The sequence below is a fragment of the Rissa tridactyla genome, chromosome 4 (genome assembly GCF_028500815.1).
Source record: "Rissa tridactyla isolate bRisTri1 chromosome 4, bRisTri1.patW.cur.20221130, whole genome shotgun sequence".
Taxonomy (NCBI): domain Eukaryota; kingdom Metazoa; phylum Chordata; class Aves; order Charadriiformes; family Laridae; genus Rissa; species Rissa tridactyla.
The window spans coordinates 65,370,980-65,391,637 of record NC_071469.1 but is presented as its reverse complement, the minus strand read 5'-3'; the positions used below and the strand labels follow the sequence as shown (position 1 = coordinate 65,391,637).

The 20,658-nt window shown below is 44.4% G+C and overlaps 1 protein-coding gene across 1 annotated transcript in view; it reads left to right on the top strand.

The window, feature by feature from the left end:
* PRKCH (protein kinase C eta) overlaps positions 1 to 20,658 on the top strand; it is a 119,557-nt gene that overhangs the window by 8,758 nt on the left and 90,141 nt on the right. Inside the window, exon 2 of the mRNA XM_054200116.1 lies at positions 18,794 to 18,857. Within this exon, the coding sequence (XP_054056091.1) occupies positions 18,794 to 18,857 (64 nt within the window). The remainder of the gene's footprint in view (positions 1 to 18,793; positions 18,858 to 20,658) is intronic.

The following is a 20,658-nucleotide window of genomic DNA, read 5'->3' as shown; positions in this document are numbered from 1 at the left end:
CTTGCGTCTTTAGTATCAGTTGTCCTCAGAGGCCAGATTTTGACTTGTCTGCTGGTCCGATTTGGTCTGAAAAAGCAGGTCATACCTTCCTACAGCGCTTCTGGTTTTTAGCCCTCTCTCTGGCTTGCTCTGTGGTTTCTGTTTTGCCTTTGCTTGTTTCTTATTTTTTTCTTAGGTCTTTGTCATTACCCTCCATTTTAGCATAGTACTAAATTTTGTGTTTTTCTCTTGGGTAAATTTAATTTTACTCTGTCACGTAAGCAAGCTGTCACTTGTACATTAAAGTCCTCATATACATCTTCACTTGCCTCAGTATCTTAAACCTCCTATGGGAGCAATAGAGTCTTAGTTTGGGAATCCTTTTATTGTTTTTGGATAGAAAATATTTGCTGTCATTCACAGTTTTATAGGTGCTGTAGTAGGTTCAAGCAGGGACCAGTCATAACTATGCCGAGTGCTGTAGGTATGAGTCAGAGAGAGACGTGCACTGTCAGAAAGATCATTTAGGGTTGTGTCAGTTTGCTGGAGCTGTCTGCCTCTACTGTCTGGATAGGAAAGAGGGTGACAGTTTTACTATGACACTAAAAATCAGCATGGGATGTCTGTACTCCTGAGTGATTTATCTGACAAAATAGTTGCAAGTAAATGCTGTCTCTGATAGCACTGGAGTTGGCTTGTCTACCTGCGAGTTAATTTCTATGGTGACTCTCTCCACCTAGACTGGTCAGCATGCTTATCCTGTACTAAATGTATTCAATTCTCGGCTGAGCTCCTTCAGAATAACGAAGGTTGTCTAAATCAAGAACAACTAAGGAAAAACTAGCTTATCCTGTTTGAATTCCTACTTTGTCCTGCATTTATTTTCCTTGATAAACAAGGCCATATTGCTTTTTGGTTTTTTCCCCAGGACTGAAGAGCAGAGGGAAAATATGTTGTTCTAAAGTGGTGAAATCTGGGGATTGATTTACTGAATGTTTTCTTCTCTCTCGTATCCTTTAATTCTTTTCAGACTTAAATGCTTTAAATCTGAAGAAGAGAGGGAGAAACCTCTCGTGCGGTGGAGCCCAATTCTTATCCTTCTTTCACATGTGAACTCTGGCACACTCCATGAGATGCTCTCCATAGCTTACTTCTTTCTGGCATCTATTTTTAATAACATCAACATGAAAGTTGTCTTCCTCCTTTCTTACTGGTTGTAAAATATCACTCTAAAAAGTTTGCCTGCATTTTCTGTGAGATTTCGTCAGAGTAGGAGCCTGGTGTTTGCCTCAGTGTTTGCTTGCAGGGTTTACATCGGTGGATTCCCAATGCCATTGATGGAGTTATGCTGCCAGCTTTGCACTGGTCTAATTGGGAGAAGAGATGGACATGTTTCTTTCCTCCTTCTTGCATGCAACAGCGTTTATAATGATGGCTGGGTTGTACATTATTTATCAAGCACAGCGAGTGCTCATAGAGCCCTAAGAAAGGGGAAGGAATTGGCTTCTGTGCAATGAGTTTATTATCTAGGTCATTCACAGACTGAAGCATCTAACATTAATCTATTCAATGAAAATTTATTCTGTAAGGCAGTTTGTTCCTGAGCCTGGAAGAAAATATAACCATGTGAGGAAAATGTTCCTTTGCGGTCCAAATCCATGGTGGGATTTCTTGTCAAAGCTACTCAGCTGGAACACACTATTTAATACAAAAGCTATAGTGGGTGTCAAATGTGTAGGGTGATCCTCCGTCTCCTAGCAGGGCTTAGTGGGAGTATTGCTGTTGGTAATCAGTTTGCAAGATGGAGCCCCACACCTATCACTTTATTATCTGTTTACTTAATAACAGTAAAAAGTCCAGTGTAGGAGCTTTGGGTACTCCCACAAGAATTCCTCACAAGACTGGCTTGGGAAGGAGGGTGACTTACTGGAGATTGTTGGAAATGACCCTGCAGTCAGTATCCTTTCTTAGAAGTTTCAGCGTCTTGTTTCTGCCAGGGACTCATGTGGCAGCTTACAGACCCATGCTAAGAAAAAAATGCTGGTTCATTAAGTCTTCCCTACCATAGTGGGATGTGATTGTGGTGGTTTAGTAGCTACTATACAAGCAACTAAGTCGTTCTTGGTTTGAAGTGGAGCAAAACTGGGTAGAAACCCAGGATAACCCATCTTCTGCTAGGATAACCCATCTTCCTCTCAAAAATTAGCCCCTATTATAATAACCCCACCAGTACTTAATGATAGTATCTCATTTTGACCACATTTTCCAATAATTAGCTCAAGTAACATTTAGCCTGTCTTGCCAAAAAAGATGAAAAAGTTTTTTCCCGTGTGCTTGATTCTAGGAAGGAAAGTGTTTCGCTTTCCTTTGCAAAATCTTGCTGAATGGTTTTTGGCGTGAGCTGAGGAAAGCATCAAGTTCATTGTGCTCATGTCCAAGAAAGGAGCATGTTCTAGCTGCCCTGGGGCTTGTCATCATCTTGGGGTGACAGTATTGAAAAGGAGAGCAAACTCTTGGATTCTGGAGTGTCTGGCAGGCTCAGGAATAAAGCATCAAAAATTCAGGCTATGCTGCGCATCCTCACAGAATGGTTTTCAGCCCCTTGTAGACAAAAATATATTCATGTGCTAGCGTGGATGAAACCCTTTTCATCTGGGTGAATGCTTACAAAGTCTTCCAGGCTAGGAATGGGGTTTGTGTTTAACCATGATGGAGCAGTTTTTCAGCAGACCTGTGGCATGTGAGCTCTGGCAGTTTGCACAGGGCAGGTCTGGGAGGATACCCAGTGGGTTTTTTGTCCTCCTCTGCCCCATGCGCAGTCGTTGTGCATCAGGGGAGGTACACTGCTTCCTGTTTGTGTCTCTGCTTCTTACCTACCCCATTTCACAGCCGAGCTTGCTAAATAAGACCTCAGTCAAAGGCCAAGTGCGTTAATGTGGTGGGCTGTGAGCGGTGGTTTTGGAGTCGTGTGAAAAGGTGACGTCCGGAAGAAAGGCAGGGGGGAAGCTTCGGGGGGGCTGGGGACAGTAATCTTTTGATCAGTGCTGGTTACCACGATGGCTTTTCTCTTTATTTTGTGTCTACTGAAGAACTTGGCTAATGATTTATCAGTTCGTAATCAACGCTATGCTCTTCCCAGCAGTTAACTGCAACCACCGTTGGACGTGTACAAAACCCCATTCTGGTGTTAGCTAAGCTTCACCAAAGGGGCGTTGAAAGCCGCGTTTTTTAGCTTGTCTTGGGTCAGCAGTTGCTGTGTGTGGCTGCACATCTGCAGGAGTGCAGAGAGTGTTAATACCTGCGGTGTAGAAATGCCTGTGAATGCATGCGTGTTGTGGGGCAGACAGGACACAACGCACACTCATTTCAGTTCTCGCTTAGCACTGTGTGTAACGAGGAGAAATCCCTTTGACTGGTTGTGTTCCCTCTGGTTATTGCTTTGTTGGGTAAAACTCTTAGAATTAGGTACTTTGGAATGCTGGAATTTTAGAAGAACCTTAAAATGGAGAATTGAAACTATATCCAAAATCATCAGTGGTTCATCTTAGAATTGCAATCTTCTGATTTTTGTCAAGAATAAAATTGTAGGGTCTGGGTGTATTTCTTCAAAGAGAAGCAATGATCGTTCAAGTCGTCACATGTTTTGGCTTATGTGGATGCAATCTCAGAAGGTTTCTGGTGTGTCCTTGCAAGTTTGTCATTTCCCTTTGTCATAGAGAAAGGAGTGTTTGTGATTAATACGAGGTCAGTGGATTTATTTCTATATATAAACAAGCTTACTGCAAAGAGACTTGCCTCAGCAATGGATATGCAGTACTTATTGTTTTCAAGCAATGCCACTTCTTATTTTAGTAACATTTTGGAAGCGCCTGTTCCTGTTTTGAATGTAAATGTTAGGTGAGAAAAGAGTAATGGAGGCTTGCTGGTTTTAAACAACCTTTGGTGCCCCTGTGCTTGGCTCCTGAAAGATTGTTTTGAAAGAATCTTCCTGACCTCGAAAAAGCTCATCAACATTTGCTCCATATAAGTGTTGTGGTTCATTTCTGGGTTGACTAAACAGTCTCCTTATGTTAATAGTCCCGGGCATATGAAATTTTATTTGCAGAGAAATGAGGGTTTGTTTTTCTGTAGTTACTTCAGCTGCACAAAAATACTCTTTATCATTGCCTGATGATTTTTTTCATTGTCAATGATAAGAACAGGACCCTTTTTTTTTTTATTTTAAATATTTTTTTAGCCAGTATATGGGTAGTTGCAAAATTCTTTACACCTATAGTATTTATTCTTACTCCATCTCTAAGAATATTAAGCAACAGTTTCCACAGGAACGATGCACTTTACAATAGACAGTGTTGTGGCTTGCTTCAAAGCCACAGTTAGAACATGTAGGTGTTTGAAGAGTACCAGATCTTTCCATCTCTCGCTATGAATTTTCCAGTGGGTCATTACTTGTTCAGACTTTCTATCTCAGTATCTGAAACCACCCCAGTGCTTTGTATTACTGTGTGTGGTGATCTCCCAGAAGCCTTTCAAGTGCTGCCTGGCTGCAAGAGGAATCTTTTAGATTCCTAAGAAGCCGAAACTGATGGTGCGGCAGTGGTAAGGATCTAGTGAGCAGCTCCAGCGCAGCTAGTTTAGGATCTAACTCTTCAATTCTGTAATCTTATCTAGGGCTCTTTCATTATCATGCATGTTAGGAGGTGAACAGCATTAGGCGTTTTATTATCTGTCTTAGGGGACTGCGTTTGTAATGGTTCGCTTCATTGGATGTATGGCAGTTATTAGGGAGACTGTATCTCTTTCATTTTCTTCCCCCCAAGGTCGTTACTGAGCATCCTGCTCGTACAGAGGAGAGGAATTGTTTGACTGGCTTTTTGGCTTTATATTACAGGGCTTGGGAAACCTTAAAGAAGGGAAGTTATTTGATTTTATTTTGAAAGGAGATAAATGCTGTCCAAGGGATTTCTGTCCTCAGCTGGTGAAAGCTCTCCGGTTAAGGTTATAAGGCTAAAATTGATGTGACTTTTCCTGGAGCGGATAAAATTTTGCTTTGGGAATTAAGGTAGCGTGTCTCTCCTCAGCAAGGGCTGTTTGTCGAGGGGAAGAGGAGCATAAGGTCCACATTAGCACTGCCACCCAGGTAGGGAAGTACTTTTCTCCGGAAGGGAATTTATACTTTTAAACATATTAGCTAGTGGGCTGGAGTTAAAAGCATGTGTGTTTGTAATACAAAGCACATGCAACACTGTCTGTGGCATGGCACAGATAAAATGCCAGGCCTTCCATTCACAGAGAAACGAAATATTTATCAAGGAAGGGAACATGACAGCAGTTGTCCTAAATATGATGGCCTTGTAACAGAGCCTGTCCTCCTCTTGGCTTACCTAGAATTGCCGTGTGCTTGGACTTGCAGTGACCCCAGCAAAAGCTCTGTTTGAAGAGAAGAACGTTTTTCTGCAGCTTTGAAGGTGATTGATGTTGAGCTTCGGATGGGAAATGTGGTCAGCATCAGGTTATGGTCTTATGGTCTTATGGTCTCAATTGACATGTGAGCAAAGCCACCTCAGCTGTGTTCTGACCCTCTCCCCCCCGCCCCCCTTTTTTTTTTCTTTTTATCCAAGGTACGTCTTGGTCATATTGGTTGAGAAGTGCTTCCTTATCTTGAGACCATGCTTTGGAAAGGGAAAAAGAAATATTAAAAAGGGGAAATACGTGACAACATGCTGTTGGTAGATGTCACCAAGCTGCGTGTCAGCTTGCAGTTGCACACAAAACCCAGAAGTGCCTCCTCCTTCAGATGGAGGCAGATGGCTGGGTCAGCTGAACAGCATATCCCAGTGACACGGCACCTCGTCACCCATCCGGTGGCCTGGAGGAGCCTGGTGCTTTTCAACTCCTTCCTGTCTCAGCTCAATTGCTGGAGTCACAGCTATGACTTTATGGTCACAAGTGGGTAGTGAGATCATCTTTCTCATGAGGTAGATGAGGAAAACTAATCACAGACTTGATGGGACTAAAAATTGCTTGGTCTTGGACAGTCTGTCTGTTTTTGCAGTGCTTGGCTTCAGGATTTCGGTACTTCCTCTCCCCCAATCCTTTCTGCACAAATATACATTCCAGCAGGGTCCTTCACTATAAAGAACCTCATCTACACACCCTATTTTAACTGTTGTTTTACAGAAATATTTTTATTGTACTTTTCCCCCCCCCCCCCTCAAAAAAGTCCCCAAACCAAAAAACAAACTCACAAACAAAACCCACTATACAACCAGGACATGATCTAACTTGGCAAAGCAAATGTTGGCAATGGCGTGTCCTTTCTGGGTGTTGTCAGCTGCGTACTGGATCCCAACCTACATTCTTTTTGCTGCATGAAAACTTGACTGTGACTCCCAGTGCTGGACCTCATGGGATTAGAGCGGAGATGTGAGCAGTAACATCTGGACACCAGGAGCAAGCATCATACCTTCAGGAATGCTGGGGGAGTGCATGTCTTGGCGCTCTTTTTTTTTTTTTCTTTTTTTTTTTTTTTTTTGGTACCTTTAGAAACATCTAAGTGACCATGCACCCAGAAACTGCTACTGCTTTTACGTGGTATTCTGGGATGTGTGTACCAGAGATGTTAAACAATCCCATAAGCTGTTGGCAGGGAATGGGAGAGGGATTAGTGTGTGGGCTTTTAACCACCTTCTGCATCTTTCCGCGTGTTCCAAGCAGATTCTCTCCTGTGAGACACCACCCATGTTTGATAGTTTGCTTTTCATCCTTCCGTCTCAAATCATTTGACAGATCATCTTGCAACATGGAATGCGAGAGGAGATGCAGTGGATTAATACTGGCTGGATATAAATGTTGGTCCTTAATATTTTCAGTATTAAGAAACTGCAAGGTGAGGAAGTGAGACAAGGAAGAAAGAAGTCACTGTGATTAATTCAAGATCTGGAAAGAATGGTCAGAGCATAGGTGCTTAGGCTTCTCCATGGTGCTACAGCCCGTGCCAGGATCTGGGTTTCGAAAGTTGCCGGAATTAAACCCTCCTATTTGTATGGTCACAAAGGATGAGTAATGCAGTGAAGGCTTTAAATGGGGATATCCATGATGGGAGCTGTAGTTCTAAAGACTGGCATGCCATTGAGACATGTTATTTGAAATCTTACATCTTGTCAGAAATATTGCCGATAACTTGATTTTGCACATCAATTAATTTATTGTGATATTGACAGGGGTGGTGGTGTCGTGTCTGTCCAGGCCCGTGTGTCCCGTGTTCCCCCCCAGCACTTTGTGCAAGGCTTTATAGTCACTGAAAAGAATGATGGGTTCTGGCGCTGTGCAGCGGTGACTCTTCTTGACATCTGGACCACTGTGCAGTCCAGGCACGCATTGCTTTCCTGGGTACTGCAGAGTCTTCCTTGCACTTCTTCAAGGCGGTGTGCCTGCCGTGCAGTGTGCTAGGTCAGGCTTTTGAAGAGCACAAGCACTGTTTCTAGCTCTGCTCCTGCCATCCCCATATGTTGCTTTCCTTGTCTATAAAATTGATGGTGTGAGGTTCCCTCAGCACTCCAAGGGGCTTTGCAGTCTTTGGTTGAAAAGTTGGGGATGTGTCTGATCTCTTATATGCAACTCCTTTCATATGTCACATTGCCTTTAGGAGAGATGCAGCAACACCGCTGTGGGAATGCGATACCAGGGGTGCAACAAGGCAATGGCAGCCTGTGTGGGAAGCTTCCCCGGGTGAAAGCAAGCACTGTGGGCCTACCTGGCATGGAGGTTCCCTACCGTCCATGTTTCCCAGTGTAGTGCTACAGCAGCTTTGTAAGTCAGGCTGAAATAGGTGAGTGACGATCAGGACCGATAGCTGTTGGCCCCTTGTGCAGCAAACAAAACATTTGCCACCGAACAGCATAGCGTTGAGTTCACTACTAACTACAGATCTTTTTGACACTTGGTGTCGAAGGGAAGAGGAGGGTAGGTGCCTGCAAATCAAGCCCTCTGCAGAGCTTTTGCTTTGCATTTGAATCTCTGTATCAGGGAACCCCAGCTTCCCGCTGTCAAGCCGCAGGCATTCAGATGCTTATTGAATCTCTGTGATCCTTTTTTTATTTTACAGCACCCGTTAGTAGTGATCGAGCATCATAAATAGCTAGACTTCTCCAGCAGATTGCCTTTTGCTATATCACCAGGACATAACTTTTTAACTGTTATTAAGAAGATGGGATTTGACTCTTTAAAAGTGAGTCTCTGACAGGAATGGTTGGAATAGCACAAAGTTGTGACCTTTCCCTTTTCTACCTGGGGTGTTCAGAAATCTGATGGATTATATCTGGAGGACTAAGTGATTTTAGTGGTTCATTATCTCATCAGCTGTGGCCTGTTTTTAGAAAGAAGAAAGGGCTAATGGACAAAAATGGAAAAGCAGCAGTACACCAAATGAATTATATGTAGTAGGAAGATATTTTAGAAATAGTGACACACCTAATGGAAACTCGAATGAGAAGAATTTCAGAGAAGTTTAAGATTATGCAATAAAACAAGAAAATATTTTCCAGCACTGAATACTGGAGAACAACACAGGTATGTAAATGAGCAAGGTGCTGGGGAGACAACTGCAGAGGGGTTCTCTGCAGAGTATTGCAGCTGGTTTAGGGGTCTGCAGTTCCTCGGGTTGGATCTGTGAACTGGATATTGAGGGCCCTGTCTGATATTGTACAACCCGGTGGATTTCCCCTAAGTTACACAGCGCTCTCCGGCTGTGGCTATGCAGTGGCGAGTCTTGGGCAACTAGCAAGAGTGCCTTGAACACAGAACCTCAGACCATGATGCCGGCTTTGCTGCTTAAAATAAAGTTGTGAATGATTCATAATCCTGGCTAGATTTGTTAATAAGGTTAATTAAAACTGCAGGTGAGTGCTGTGCCTTGGAAGACTTCTCAAGACCGAGAGCATCATTATTGCTTCTCTGCCCAATCTTTTTGTTTCTCCTTCTGTATTTCTGCCTGGTGCCTGTTCTGTTCCTCTCCAGGCAAACCCCAGGTCTCTGGTGTGCGCTGGCCGGTGCATGGGCTGCCTGGTCTCGCCAGCCCTTTCCTTGTAGGGGGACATTGCATCAGTGCTAAGCTCAGGTATGTCAGTGTTTTACTTTGGGGAAACTCCACTCACCATCTCATTACTGTGGCCCTTGGAGTGTTTCCAAACGGGAAGTGCAACCAACTTGCCTGCCTGGCACCCATCAGTGATTTCTCTATTTATTACTGTAAACAGCAAAACTGGCACAACTTCCTGTTTTTTCTGCCAAGTTATATTGTTAATATATGTGACAGAAAATACGTTTGTTGATCATCTCCAGAACTTGGAGACAGAAAACGGCATTTCCTACGTTGTGCGCTCAGTGAGAGACCTAAAACATGAGCTGTCGGCATCGTGCCTACGCAACTCATGTGTCCAGAGTGCAATAGCTCAAGTGGTGTCCCAGGACTCTATAGCTGTTGAAGGATTTTTGTTTTGTTGGTAATAACTGGTTGTTGAGGTTTATTGACCTGTTATTACTCTTCATTGAATGGAAGTAGGTTTTTGTTTGGTTTGTTTGTCAAAGTGCCTAAGTCCTCTGAAGAGCAGAGACCCTCTCCCACTTTCAGCCTCTCTTACCTGCAATTGCATATATAGGTGTTTGCAGGCAGATTTCCACACATTGCATATGCAAAGCCGATAGCCTGATACCAGCTACCAAATGTGTGCATGAGTGTATTTGCTATAATCAAGTGTTCAAACAGCTCAAAATGAAGCCCTGTGTTTGCCATCCTTTAATTTAGTGGTCCTGCATTGATGTCAGCATCTGGCTGTTAGGAAATGAAAGTAAATCTGTGATTACCTCCCCATCCCTTAAAACAAACAAACAAAAAATAGCTGTAGGAGGAAGGCAAGAGGAGCTGGGAGGAAAATCCAGTGATGGACTGGACATAGTGGCGTTTGGCATGGTGTTGGAAAGCAAGATGTATGTTTAATAATTTGCGTGCAGCAGAGCTAGAGCTAGAGCTCTGCTTATATGTGCATGTGGTCAGGAAAGGCAGAATGTGTCCTGCCCACGCAATTTTGGTTTCACAGGGGCTATGGTTGTACAGGCTGTGGGAGGGAGCCTGGGAGGCGCACGGAGGTGCTGAGAGGCCCCCGGAAAGTGGTGTCCTGCCCCTGCTCTCTGCGGTCCCTGCTCTCTGCGGTGGGCCGGCTTGTAGAGGCTGTTCAGGGAGGTACAGGGCGGCCTTTGCTCTCTGCCTGCCATCTCCCCTGGCCGCCATGTAGAGCCACTAGAGCAAATGAGCTGCCTTCTGTCGGACAGGTGGGAAAGTGGAGCAGAGCTGCCTGCACCTTGATGTCTCTCGGGTGGGAGGTTGGTTCCAAGCAGGCTTTTTGCCGCCTTGCTCCTGTCTGTTCCCCAAGGCTTTGCCCGAAAGGGGAGACCTTGGCCTTCCAGGGCTCTGTATCCCAGTAGTGCTGCTCCACCAGCTTACCCCCTCTGGCTGCACAGAGGCTCTGGGGCAGCTGTGGCTTGCTGCAGGAGCCATGTAGGACGGGGAGCCACACGGGGCAGCATGGCTGTGCCCCAGCCACTGCAGCACACCACTTCGAGCTGCTGACAGCGAGCTGGCAGCAGCGTGTGGGACCACCCTCCTCCCCTGACCCATGGACCTGGCTGGGGAGGGTTGACAACAAACCGCCTCGTTGCATCAAGAGGGGAAGGCTCCGAGGCAGGAGTTTCAGCGCCTGCTTTGCTGGTTGTGGGCACTTTGCAGTCTCGTCCCACAATTGGCGTGTTCTGTGCCCTCAGAAATTGTCCCCTTGCTGCTAGGTCTGGTCATCTGTCATGTTTTCTTCTCAGCCTGTTTGCCACTCTAGTCGTTTCTAGCCCCATGGTTTTCTTGGGGTTATGGGTGAAAGCCCTCCTCTGTTGTAGACTCCAGTGTTCGTGTGGGCTTCTTAGACTTTCCCGCGTCGCCCATTTCATTGTGAGTTTCACTTAAATTTCTGAAGGAACGTGTTCTTGCTCAGCAGTGGTACTATTGGCATCAATGCCTGGTCATCGAGAAACTTCAGTGCTGTGGGACTGATAAACAGGCAATTGGATTCCCTCCCCCTGCCACATAACTCAGGGGAAAAAAGATCAGAAATCCCTCTAGAGTGGAGTAGTTGTTTTTCTTTAAAAATGTAAGGAGAACAAAAATATAGTAGTCCCTGAACCAATTGTGTCTCCCTCTCTCTTTTTAACTTTATAACCCTACTATTTTTTTTTTTTTCAAATATACTAAAGAGCAGCCACCTGCAACTGTTACTCATAAATCATTCATTGTTTTAGAGGTGGGATTTCTCAAAAGCGATGTAAGTTGGTGTAACTCCAGTAAGAGCAGGCTTTGGCTCGTGGTTTTGAAAATTTTATTTTATTGAAGATTTGAAACCTCCTTTTTTATCTGTATTTTAGTTGTAGGCCTTTAAGCAGCTTTTCTTGGCAGGAATTTTCATGGGATAGATAAAGCTTGTTGCAGCCCTTGCTCTTCCTACCTGAGCAAGTCTCCTGTGCAGGTGGGTAATCTCTTGGATGAAACCAGACTAAAATTGATTAAAGAGTCCAGGATTGGCTAAGAATTATTAGTTATGCAGGATTGTTCATGGCTGACGCACAGCTTATAATTATGCAGCTTGACTGAAAACAAAGTAATATTTTAAACAGCTGTCCTGGAACAAAAAATTAGAATAACAATATTAGAGTAATAGCTGGAATAACTGGTTTATAGGAGTTACTTTCCACCCATTTGTGGGTTTACCTCCAGAGCATTAAGCATACAGCAGTAAGAGTTGTTGGAAAGGTTTCCCTTTCTCCCTGAAACTTTGACAGTTACCACCACTTGCAGGAAGCGGAAGTTTTGAGCCTTTGTCCCCTACCAGGGGGTGTTCAGGCTGACCTCCAAGGGACCAGGTATTACCTCTAGGTCTAATCGTGCATCCACTGCAGCTGGAATCAGTGAGCTGCGAGGGCTTCAACGCTCTGTGAATTCAGCACAGTGCATGGACCTACCAGTTAGAGGTGGGATTGGCAGCCTTTCCGCAGTGCTGTGTCACCCTGTGCTCACTCTTTCTTTTGAGACCTGGTATCAAAATTAAATCTCGGTGGGAGCAGGGAGATGCTGCTGTTTGGCAGCACCAGATTCAAAGCTCGGGTGGAACAAGAGCTTGGGTCGGTGCTCTTCACCAAATGACATCTCCTAGGGCCTCCCCTGCACAGAGCTTGCCATGGGTTGTTGAGAAACTGTGGTGGAAATTACTGCCCTAAGCACTTGCCAGCCTTTGCAAGAATGAGAAGATACTTGGCACCCCATTTTTATTTTTTTTTTTTTTTTTTTAGGCACACTGATTTGAATCTTAAAAATTGCATGCTGTGTATTTGTAAGAAAAATTCTTTAATCTGTTGGTCTGGAAATGCAAAATCCCCTTTGTACTAGAGAGCCTTAAGGATTTTTCCAAGGTGCTTGACTCGATAGACAGGTGTCTATCAGCCTCTAAATGTACAAGAGGGACTGATTAATCCAGACACCGTGTATTTGGCAGAGACAGTTGCTACTTGACCTGTCCAACAAAGGCATGCTCAGGTGGAGGTGCTACCTTATTAAAATACAGAAAGATCTGACATTCCATAAGCATGATCTGTTAGGAGCGTAAACAAGAAAAATTAAAAGAAATAACTAGAGGCATGTGAAAAACCACCTTTAGCCTAACCCAGACTTTCAGCTCTTTTGGCTGAACAGAGCCTTGGGAATTGCCTCTACAAATGACTGATTATATATGCAGTTCTGTTAATTAAATTTGAAAATTATGTAGGAAGTAAAAAGATATAACTACTTGTTTAATTAAGGTAATTAAGTCCCCAGGTAGCTTTTATATTTGCTTTATTCACTGCAAGTGTCTGGCTTGTTCTGTTTTTGAAGCCACGTCAGCATTGACATGGCTTAGAAAAAGGTTGTACTTCTAGGATGCTTACTTGTTGTGCCTGTGGGGAAGAAAGGACGGAGCAGCAATGGAAGAAAGGATGTTCTGGGCCCCAGGGTAAATGCAGTCGTCTTTTGTGTCAGATCCAAAGACAATAAAAAGAGTCCAGCTGATTTCAGTGTACTTCAGATCAGTCTTCCCAGGCTGAGCTATCTGCTGTGGGGAGGAAAAAGAATGTTCTGATCCGGTGTTTGCAGGAATTAATGTCAATGCTAGATGCAGCGTTGAAGATGTCTCTTCATCCTGGAGGACCACCTTGTCTCGATTTTGGAAAGCGAGTGACTTGCAGGCAGGCAGCCACCCTTCGGATCTGCCTCTTCCCATCCGCGGCGGGTTTTTCACGAAGGCATGCCAGGCTCTCTCAGCGGCCGACTGACTATACCTGCTCGTCGAGTTCAGTGGATGCTTCAGCTGGGTGTTGATATGTTGCCTGAGAGATTATCCTCCTTCTGAATTTGTTTTCCAAACCTCTTCCATTGATGAATCACACACGACCAGTTTTTATTATATGTGTGAAGGCATATGATTAAGGAGTCCTGTTTTGGTTTCCCCGCATCTGTTCGCTACCGAACTAGCTTTTTTTTGTAATGCAGAGAAAGGGAGTAAATAGCACCTGCATAGTTGTCAGGAACAATGTTGTACAGACCTTTTCTGGAGGTGTGTGAGATGGTTGACTGGGGCCCCTCCTTGTGGGAAACTGATCCCTTGCAGCTGCCTTTGAAGTCACGTGGAGCTGCACGATCTCAGCAAGTTCAGGCATGGGGCACCATGTGAGTGGTTTGAATTAGGAGTGAAGTCCTCCTCGGTCCTGTGTTCAGCCTTGCTGCCAAAGTGTTGCATCTCACGGTGGCAGTGTAACGAAACCGCGGCTGAACTCATCGGTCCTTACCTGCTCATTTCCAGCTCGCTTGCCAAAATCCTCCAGCGCTTGTTTTCTCTTAAGTACGTCTGTGAAGTTCAACACAAGTTAAAGTGTATGCTTAGCTCTGGGCCAAAATCCTGTGTTGTTCTTACAGACACGCGGGGGGTTCCTGAGCTCCAACACTTGATCTTATCCACCCTTTGTGCTATGGAGGAACATGCTGTCTTCCATTTCCTTGAACTAGAAGAGAGCGGCGATTGAAGGATTTACTACACTGATAAGCACACTTTCCTCTCCCAGGCAGAAAGTCGATGTTTTTCTTCCCAGTTGTTCTCTAGGGGACCAGGCTGAGGATGAAAGCACCGGAGAGAGGCGGGCGTGATTACTGTTTACAGCTATGTGCGCCAAAGGTGTCATGCTGCCTGCCACCAGTTTAGTTTGATTTATTTGAAGATCAGTGTACCTCGTAGCATTCGTGATATCATGCATGCATAAAAATTCAGACTTCTCCTTTGCTTCCCCCCAGAATTTTTCCCACTGTGGTGCATCTCCTGCTCTGATACTAAACCTTCCAGGCAGAATTCTGTGATTCCATAAAAAAAGCTATCCTGTGCAAATAGATCTTGGCATTAGGAAACTTTTCACTGTACTTATTACTCTTTGAATATAGTTGACAAATACATACAGATGGTTACGTTCAGTTCAGCCTTAGCATTGTCTGTGCTGCCTTCAGGCTGTTGAGTTTCTCTGAGTCTCTCCTGCTTTCTTTGAGAAATAAGATCAGCCTGAGCTGCAATGTTGACCCAAACTGATTGCATGGTCTGCTTTGGACTCTAATAATTCTGTTGAGAATAATACTGTAAAAACATGTGGTTTTATGGCTGTGAAGAAAAGAAAGAAAAAAAGTGAGAAGCAAAACTTGGCGTATGCGTGGTACTTGTGTTACATCCGCGCTGCTGTTGTGAGGCTGGATCCCAAGGGTGTTCGCTGATGCTGGGAGGTACCGACATCGCCAGAGCCTTGGCGGTGCGCAGTCAGGGCCTGGGCCGCCAGCCAGCCGTCGCTAGATAGGGTTATCCCTTCCGTGGCTGGAGGGCTAGTCCTTTGGCAGCCGCTTCCCTTTGAAGCGCTCAAATCTTATTAAATAGCAGAGCATAGTGAGACGTACTCTCAGTCTGTGCAAGTAGGTGCTAGTGATAGAAGTTCTTCAGTGGCTGAAGAGATTGAAGGAGGGCTTATATCAGGAGTTCTTCCTTTTGAGGGAGAAGTAGGGTACCACACTCCTCGTTTGTGGGTATGTTTTCAGATTGTTATGGGCATATTTCTGTGTGCCCAAGTGTGGCTGCAGTTGCTTGCTGGCTTGGTAAAGCTATGCTGCAGCGTGTGCTGTTTTTGTAGCCGCAATGCAAAGCGTAAAGGCACTAATGAAGGTGTAAAGCAGGGGCAGGTACACAGGGAACCGAGCTGCAAGGATGGCTGAGGTTAGCCCCAAGGCCTGGGCTTAGCAAGCTACTTGCTGCGCACGCCGGCTCGGCGTGTGAGCATCCATCTGGCTGCACGGGCGTCGTGATTGTGGTCCAGTAAGTGTGAGGAGCTCGCAGGAGGTAACTGCCGCCAGCACAAGGGCCCTCCACATCGTGTGGCCATGGTATGGGGGGTCCGTGCGATGGCGAGAGGAAGCACGTCCTGTAAGGTGGGTGTTGCTGTCCCAGAGCTGCTCGATCGTGTGATCTCAGGCAGGCTCACAGGAGGGCAGGTCTGCGGTCAGACATTTTCCTTTCAGTTTTCTAGGTCAGAGATAATTTTTTTTGTTTCAGGCACTTTCCATGTATCTGGGAGTTGATCTCAGATACTGCGTTGGCTGCTACTTAGCTGGTCAGATTTCATTTTTAAAGGAGGTCAGAGCAGGTCCAAAAGCCAGACTTACATCAGTGGTCTATTAATTTTAATTATTTAATTTCATTGCATCTTGTCCTTTGTTGTTGCTGTTGCTATCAATTTAAGACCAGAGGGACTATTAAGACTGTCTGGTTTAACCTCTTGTATAAGACAAGATTTCACCCTTGGTCCTGCATCCAGTGCGATGCCGGTGTTCCAAAGATGTTCTGCTTCTGCAGCTCCTGGCATGGTGGGGCTTCAGTCCTCATTTTGGAGCCTTTCAGTTGTAGTGTTTAATTAGATCACGCTAATGTGTGCCATGAAAAGATCTTGAGTGTAGCTAGATCCTCTTTATTGAGTTCTGTGGTATAATATGAGCACGGCAGGTTAGTTGGTGTCGGGTCTTCACTGGTCTTTAATCTGCTCTTTAATCTTGGAGTCAGGTGAGAGGTTGTTTTATAACTCTTTTAAATCTCCTGCTGTTACTTTCGAAATTATTTTGTTTCTGTTTTGTGACACTATGCTACCCTGGGCAGGGGAATCCCATTTGCACGCGTGGAGAACAAGGTGTGTCACAGAGTTTGGACCAATCTTTTTGTGTGCTCTGTGTTGAAGGTGGATGATGCTTTTGTTACATCTCCTGGTCTCAGCCCAGCTGCTTGTATCTCAGCAAACGTTTTTTTTTAAGACTAAACGTACCACAAAAGACCACATACATCAGAAGAAATGAGGAAAGATCCTCTTTGTGAGTGTGAAAGTAGTAGTCTAACGCATCATTGTCTATGGAGACTGGCAGACAATGATTTTTGAAACCTAAGTAAGGATTTTTCCCCTAAAATCTGAATGCTCGATATCCCATAAATAAATTTGGGTGACTGTATATGTATATATATTATAGATATATATTTTTGAAAGAATCATTTCTTTACAAAGCTCCATGTCTCCCCAGTGAACTGAAATTTGGGCAAAAATGGTGAAAAGTGTTGCTGGAGTTGAAGTTTATTTGGGGAATATCTTCCCTATTTATGGAGTCAGAGGGCTGTTGAAACACAGCTTCCTTAAGCCAGAGTAGTAAGCAACCTAAGTGAACACAAGAAATAACATTGAATCAAAGCTGAACATTGAATTTAAATTCTCGCTGTGAAACTGATCTGTTTTGTGCGGGGTTTTTTGTTTGGTTTTTTTTTTTTTTGGTAGAAAATATAGTGTCCAGACAAGCAACGTTTGATAGGATTTTCCCAAGCAGTTCTAGCTTCCCCGTTTTGTATCCCATTGATAGAGATGTGTTGCTTTTGGACTGTAGCTGGAGTCGTGTGAATAGGATGTTCTCTCATTCTTTCTCTGAAAATATTTGCTCAGCTTGTCCTAACAAAATCCGAGTAGCTTAAAAACAATTTCTGCACTTCTGCAACACAGTGTAGGCTAGGGAAACGTAAAGGGATGATGTATGCTGTCTCTGATTCCCCCTCAATTACCCCAAAAGATTGTTTTCTCTCGGCTCTTGTTAGTGAAGCTGTAGTTAGCATCCCTAGGAGTGGAGATGCCAGCAGAAAACGCTGCTGTACTTTAACTCTGCCGAGTCAGCCTGGCTTGGACACCTTCTTTCCCTGTTTACCATCCTGTCCATTTGTAGTATGGCTGTTTGGTTCCTCCATTAGATACGTAGAGTTTAGCTTTCTCTTTTACCTGTATCTTACTGTTATTCCCTTAAAAGGACCGGTTGGTGCATGGCAAACCACAGGCAACCGTTGCCTGGATTAGTGGTGGTCCCTGCGCTGTTGCTCTGGGAGTTTAGGCTTAGGGTTAGAGGTTCACTTGAATGATGTGATCTGTGTTAACACTGGGGAGGAATCAAAGTGTTGGCAGGATATACCGTGTGTTACCTGAGACAAAAGAAGGAGCCTGGGCTCGTCCTCCTTTCTTGCAGGACCAGGAAATATTTTTCTACTCCGCAGTGCATACTGCGGTGTATTAAATTCTGGGCACCTCTGCGATGGAACATGGTGCTGCTGACTTGGACGACTTGCTTCTATTTCTGCCAGACCAAGGAAAGGTGGCTGTATGAGAGCAGACAGAGTTTGAACCATTGCTTTTAGTCATTCCTCCAGGGAGCTCTCTTTTCAGAAATTTTGTTCTGTGCAGGTTATCGATGCCCATGAGGTGCGAAGCTTCTCTTTGCCAATTTTAACATTGCAATTTGGGACTGTATGGGGGTTGCCTTTTTTTTTTTTTTTAAAGTGAGATTTCTGTGTGACAGCCTGACTCAAACTTCAGGGATTCTTAGCTGTGATTTTTGCTAAAAATTAGCTAGTGAACAACAAAAAAAAAAAGCACCAAAAGCAAGACCTTAATTAAAAATGTAACTAAAAATAAGAAACCTACTAACTGAAAAATAAATACATTCTTCCAAGGACAGGTTGACCGACACTGGGATTGAATCTCTGATCCCTAAAATTATATTCTGTATTGCTATCTAATTTAGATTAAACGACAACAAGTCCTTAGGTAACAGCACTAACAGTTTCCTGGTTTCTATGGTTTAAGGCCACAGGGTGATTTATGTAAGAAATCAGCATTTACCCCAGCACTGATGGGATTTTGAGAGAGTGAAACAATTTCAACAGGATAAGATGTAATAGGGAGGAAATATCTGTGTAATTCACCAAACAGATATGCATGGATCTTTGGAGAGAATTGTGTGTGTTTAATGTTACTTCCGCTTCATTTATCTGACAAATTGGAACACTATTGACCATATTATTTTTTTTTTTCTTTAATCTCTATTTCCTCTAGGAAGGTCGAGATTGTTCAGCATTCAAGGCTCCATAAAAAATAAGGAACTTGATTCCTTCTTTTTCCTAGAAGTGCTGAACAATTTGAGCCATGGATGCTTGATTTTTTTTTTTTTTTTTAAACTAAGAATGTGCATGAGAATACATATAGAGCTTCAGATATTATCAAATGTTGGCAAGATTTACCACGTAAAATCCCGAGAAGAGTTGTTGCCTTGAAAAACAATCTTCTAACGTTTCCTTTACTTTTTCAGGTGGATTTGGAGCCAGAAGGCAAAGTGTTTGTCGTCATAACTCTTACAGGCAGCTTCACGGAAGGTAAGGGAATCATTTTGGCTTGTTTCCGTTATGAGCTGGACTCTGGTGTGTGCTGTTGCCATCAGGTACCAAGCAGTATATAAGCAAATGGCATGCTTCACATGGGCCACGTGCTGTTGCGCACCGAGATTTCTTGAGTTATGGGGGAAATCTGGAAGGTGCCGTTTGTAACGGGTCACGCTGTGTGTGCCCTCTGCTCTGCTCTTGGACACAGGGAGCCCATTCGGGCTTGATCTGGTTTATTTATCTGAAGTTGTCCTTCAAATGGATTGTTTTTGTCACTCATACTTTTCACCTGGGTGCCTCTTGAAGGGCAAGCTAAGGAGCATGTAGAGCATGTTTAAAATAGAATATGTTTGAAACATCTGGGTGATTTATATGCCATAATGATTCACATCTACTTCATGTGCATTTCTGTTCCCCAAGTTCACTTTGCATAGGAAGCTTAAGATTTTTAGTGCGACAACTGCCCTGAAAAAGCATCCAGGTGGAATTTTTTTCTGTAACTATCTTTTATAGTGTGGTGTTTTTAATTTCCCTGTTGTTTACGGTGATACCAGCTATGAGTGTGGATGTGAGCTCTGCTGGAGGAACCCAGGAAATCTGGGATGGGGCCCAGAAAAAGGTTATTTTCTTCAGACCTACAACATGATTCTGACTTGTTTTGTCTGTGGCCTTAAATTGCATTTGTTGGGGTGCATTTTCTGTACAGAAGCCAAGAATCGGGGCAGGATCTGCTCTGCTGTCTGTTACTTGGAGCCTGGCAGAGCTCGATTTTTAATGCTTTCTCTTATTCTGCCCCGGAAATGGATTTGCTCGGCATGAAGGCTGTGCCGGAGGCTGTAGCACAGACAGCCCACCCCGCTGTGCTCCATCACGGATGCGAGGAGGGTGTAAGCTGGAGGGGTGCTTGCTTCAAGGGTTCCCGGGGAGCTCCGGTGGCAGTTTCCCTAGCTCACACCTTCTGCCGGGTGCCCAGGCCTGTCAATGCCCCTGCCTTTGTTTTTCACATTCAGGTTTGAATACAAGCTTGTGCTTTACTTTGGATGCTTTTGGGGAGCTGTCTTGCTCTTGCTGAGCCGTCAGCCTGATGTGTGCTGGAACCTGGGGAGCTGCTGCATCAGAGGAGCTGGTGGAGCTTTTGGTTTTCTTTCGGTGGTTTATACCCCAGGAGTGCTCTGCTCTTGGCAGGATAGCTGTGGCCTTTTAAAGTGTTTGAGCCCTATCCAGTCTGTAATCAGCTAAGCCACACCTGAGGGCCCAGCAAGGGTTTGCAGGGAGGTGGTTTCCACCGCCACAGCACCCCTAGCCCTGTGGTGTGGAAGCGGTGGCAGGGTTTGGAGACATCCTTCCCTGTGTGCAGCTGGGGCTGCTCTTACTCCTAGGGACCATGGGCAGGGCATAATCCTGCTTGCAGGAGGTATGTTAGGACAGAGATGTGAACAGAAAGCCTGGCTGGCTTTGACTCCTAAAGAAATGTATGGTCTTCGTGGAGTGATGGAGGAGACAAGGAGTATCACACCCTGGCACTGCAGCAAGGCAGAGAGGACCAGAATTCCCTTTTCCAGTGAAGTTTACTTTCTGTGTAAAGCTGGGCAGGCTACATAGCATCATGTCGTGGTTTTGGCTGGATTGGCCAGTCGGAATGACAGATGGCCCCCCCACCCCTCAGAGATGAGAGGAAGAGATAAGGAGATTTACAAGTATAGAAAAAGAGCTAAAGTACTTTAATGAAAATAATAATAATAAAAAATAAGAAAATAGTAAATAATAATAGAATAATAAAAATTAGAGAAAAACA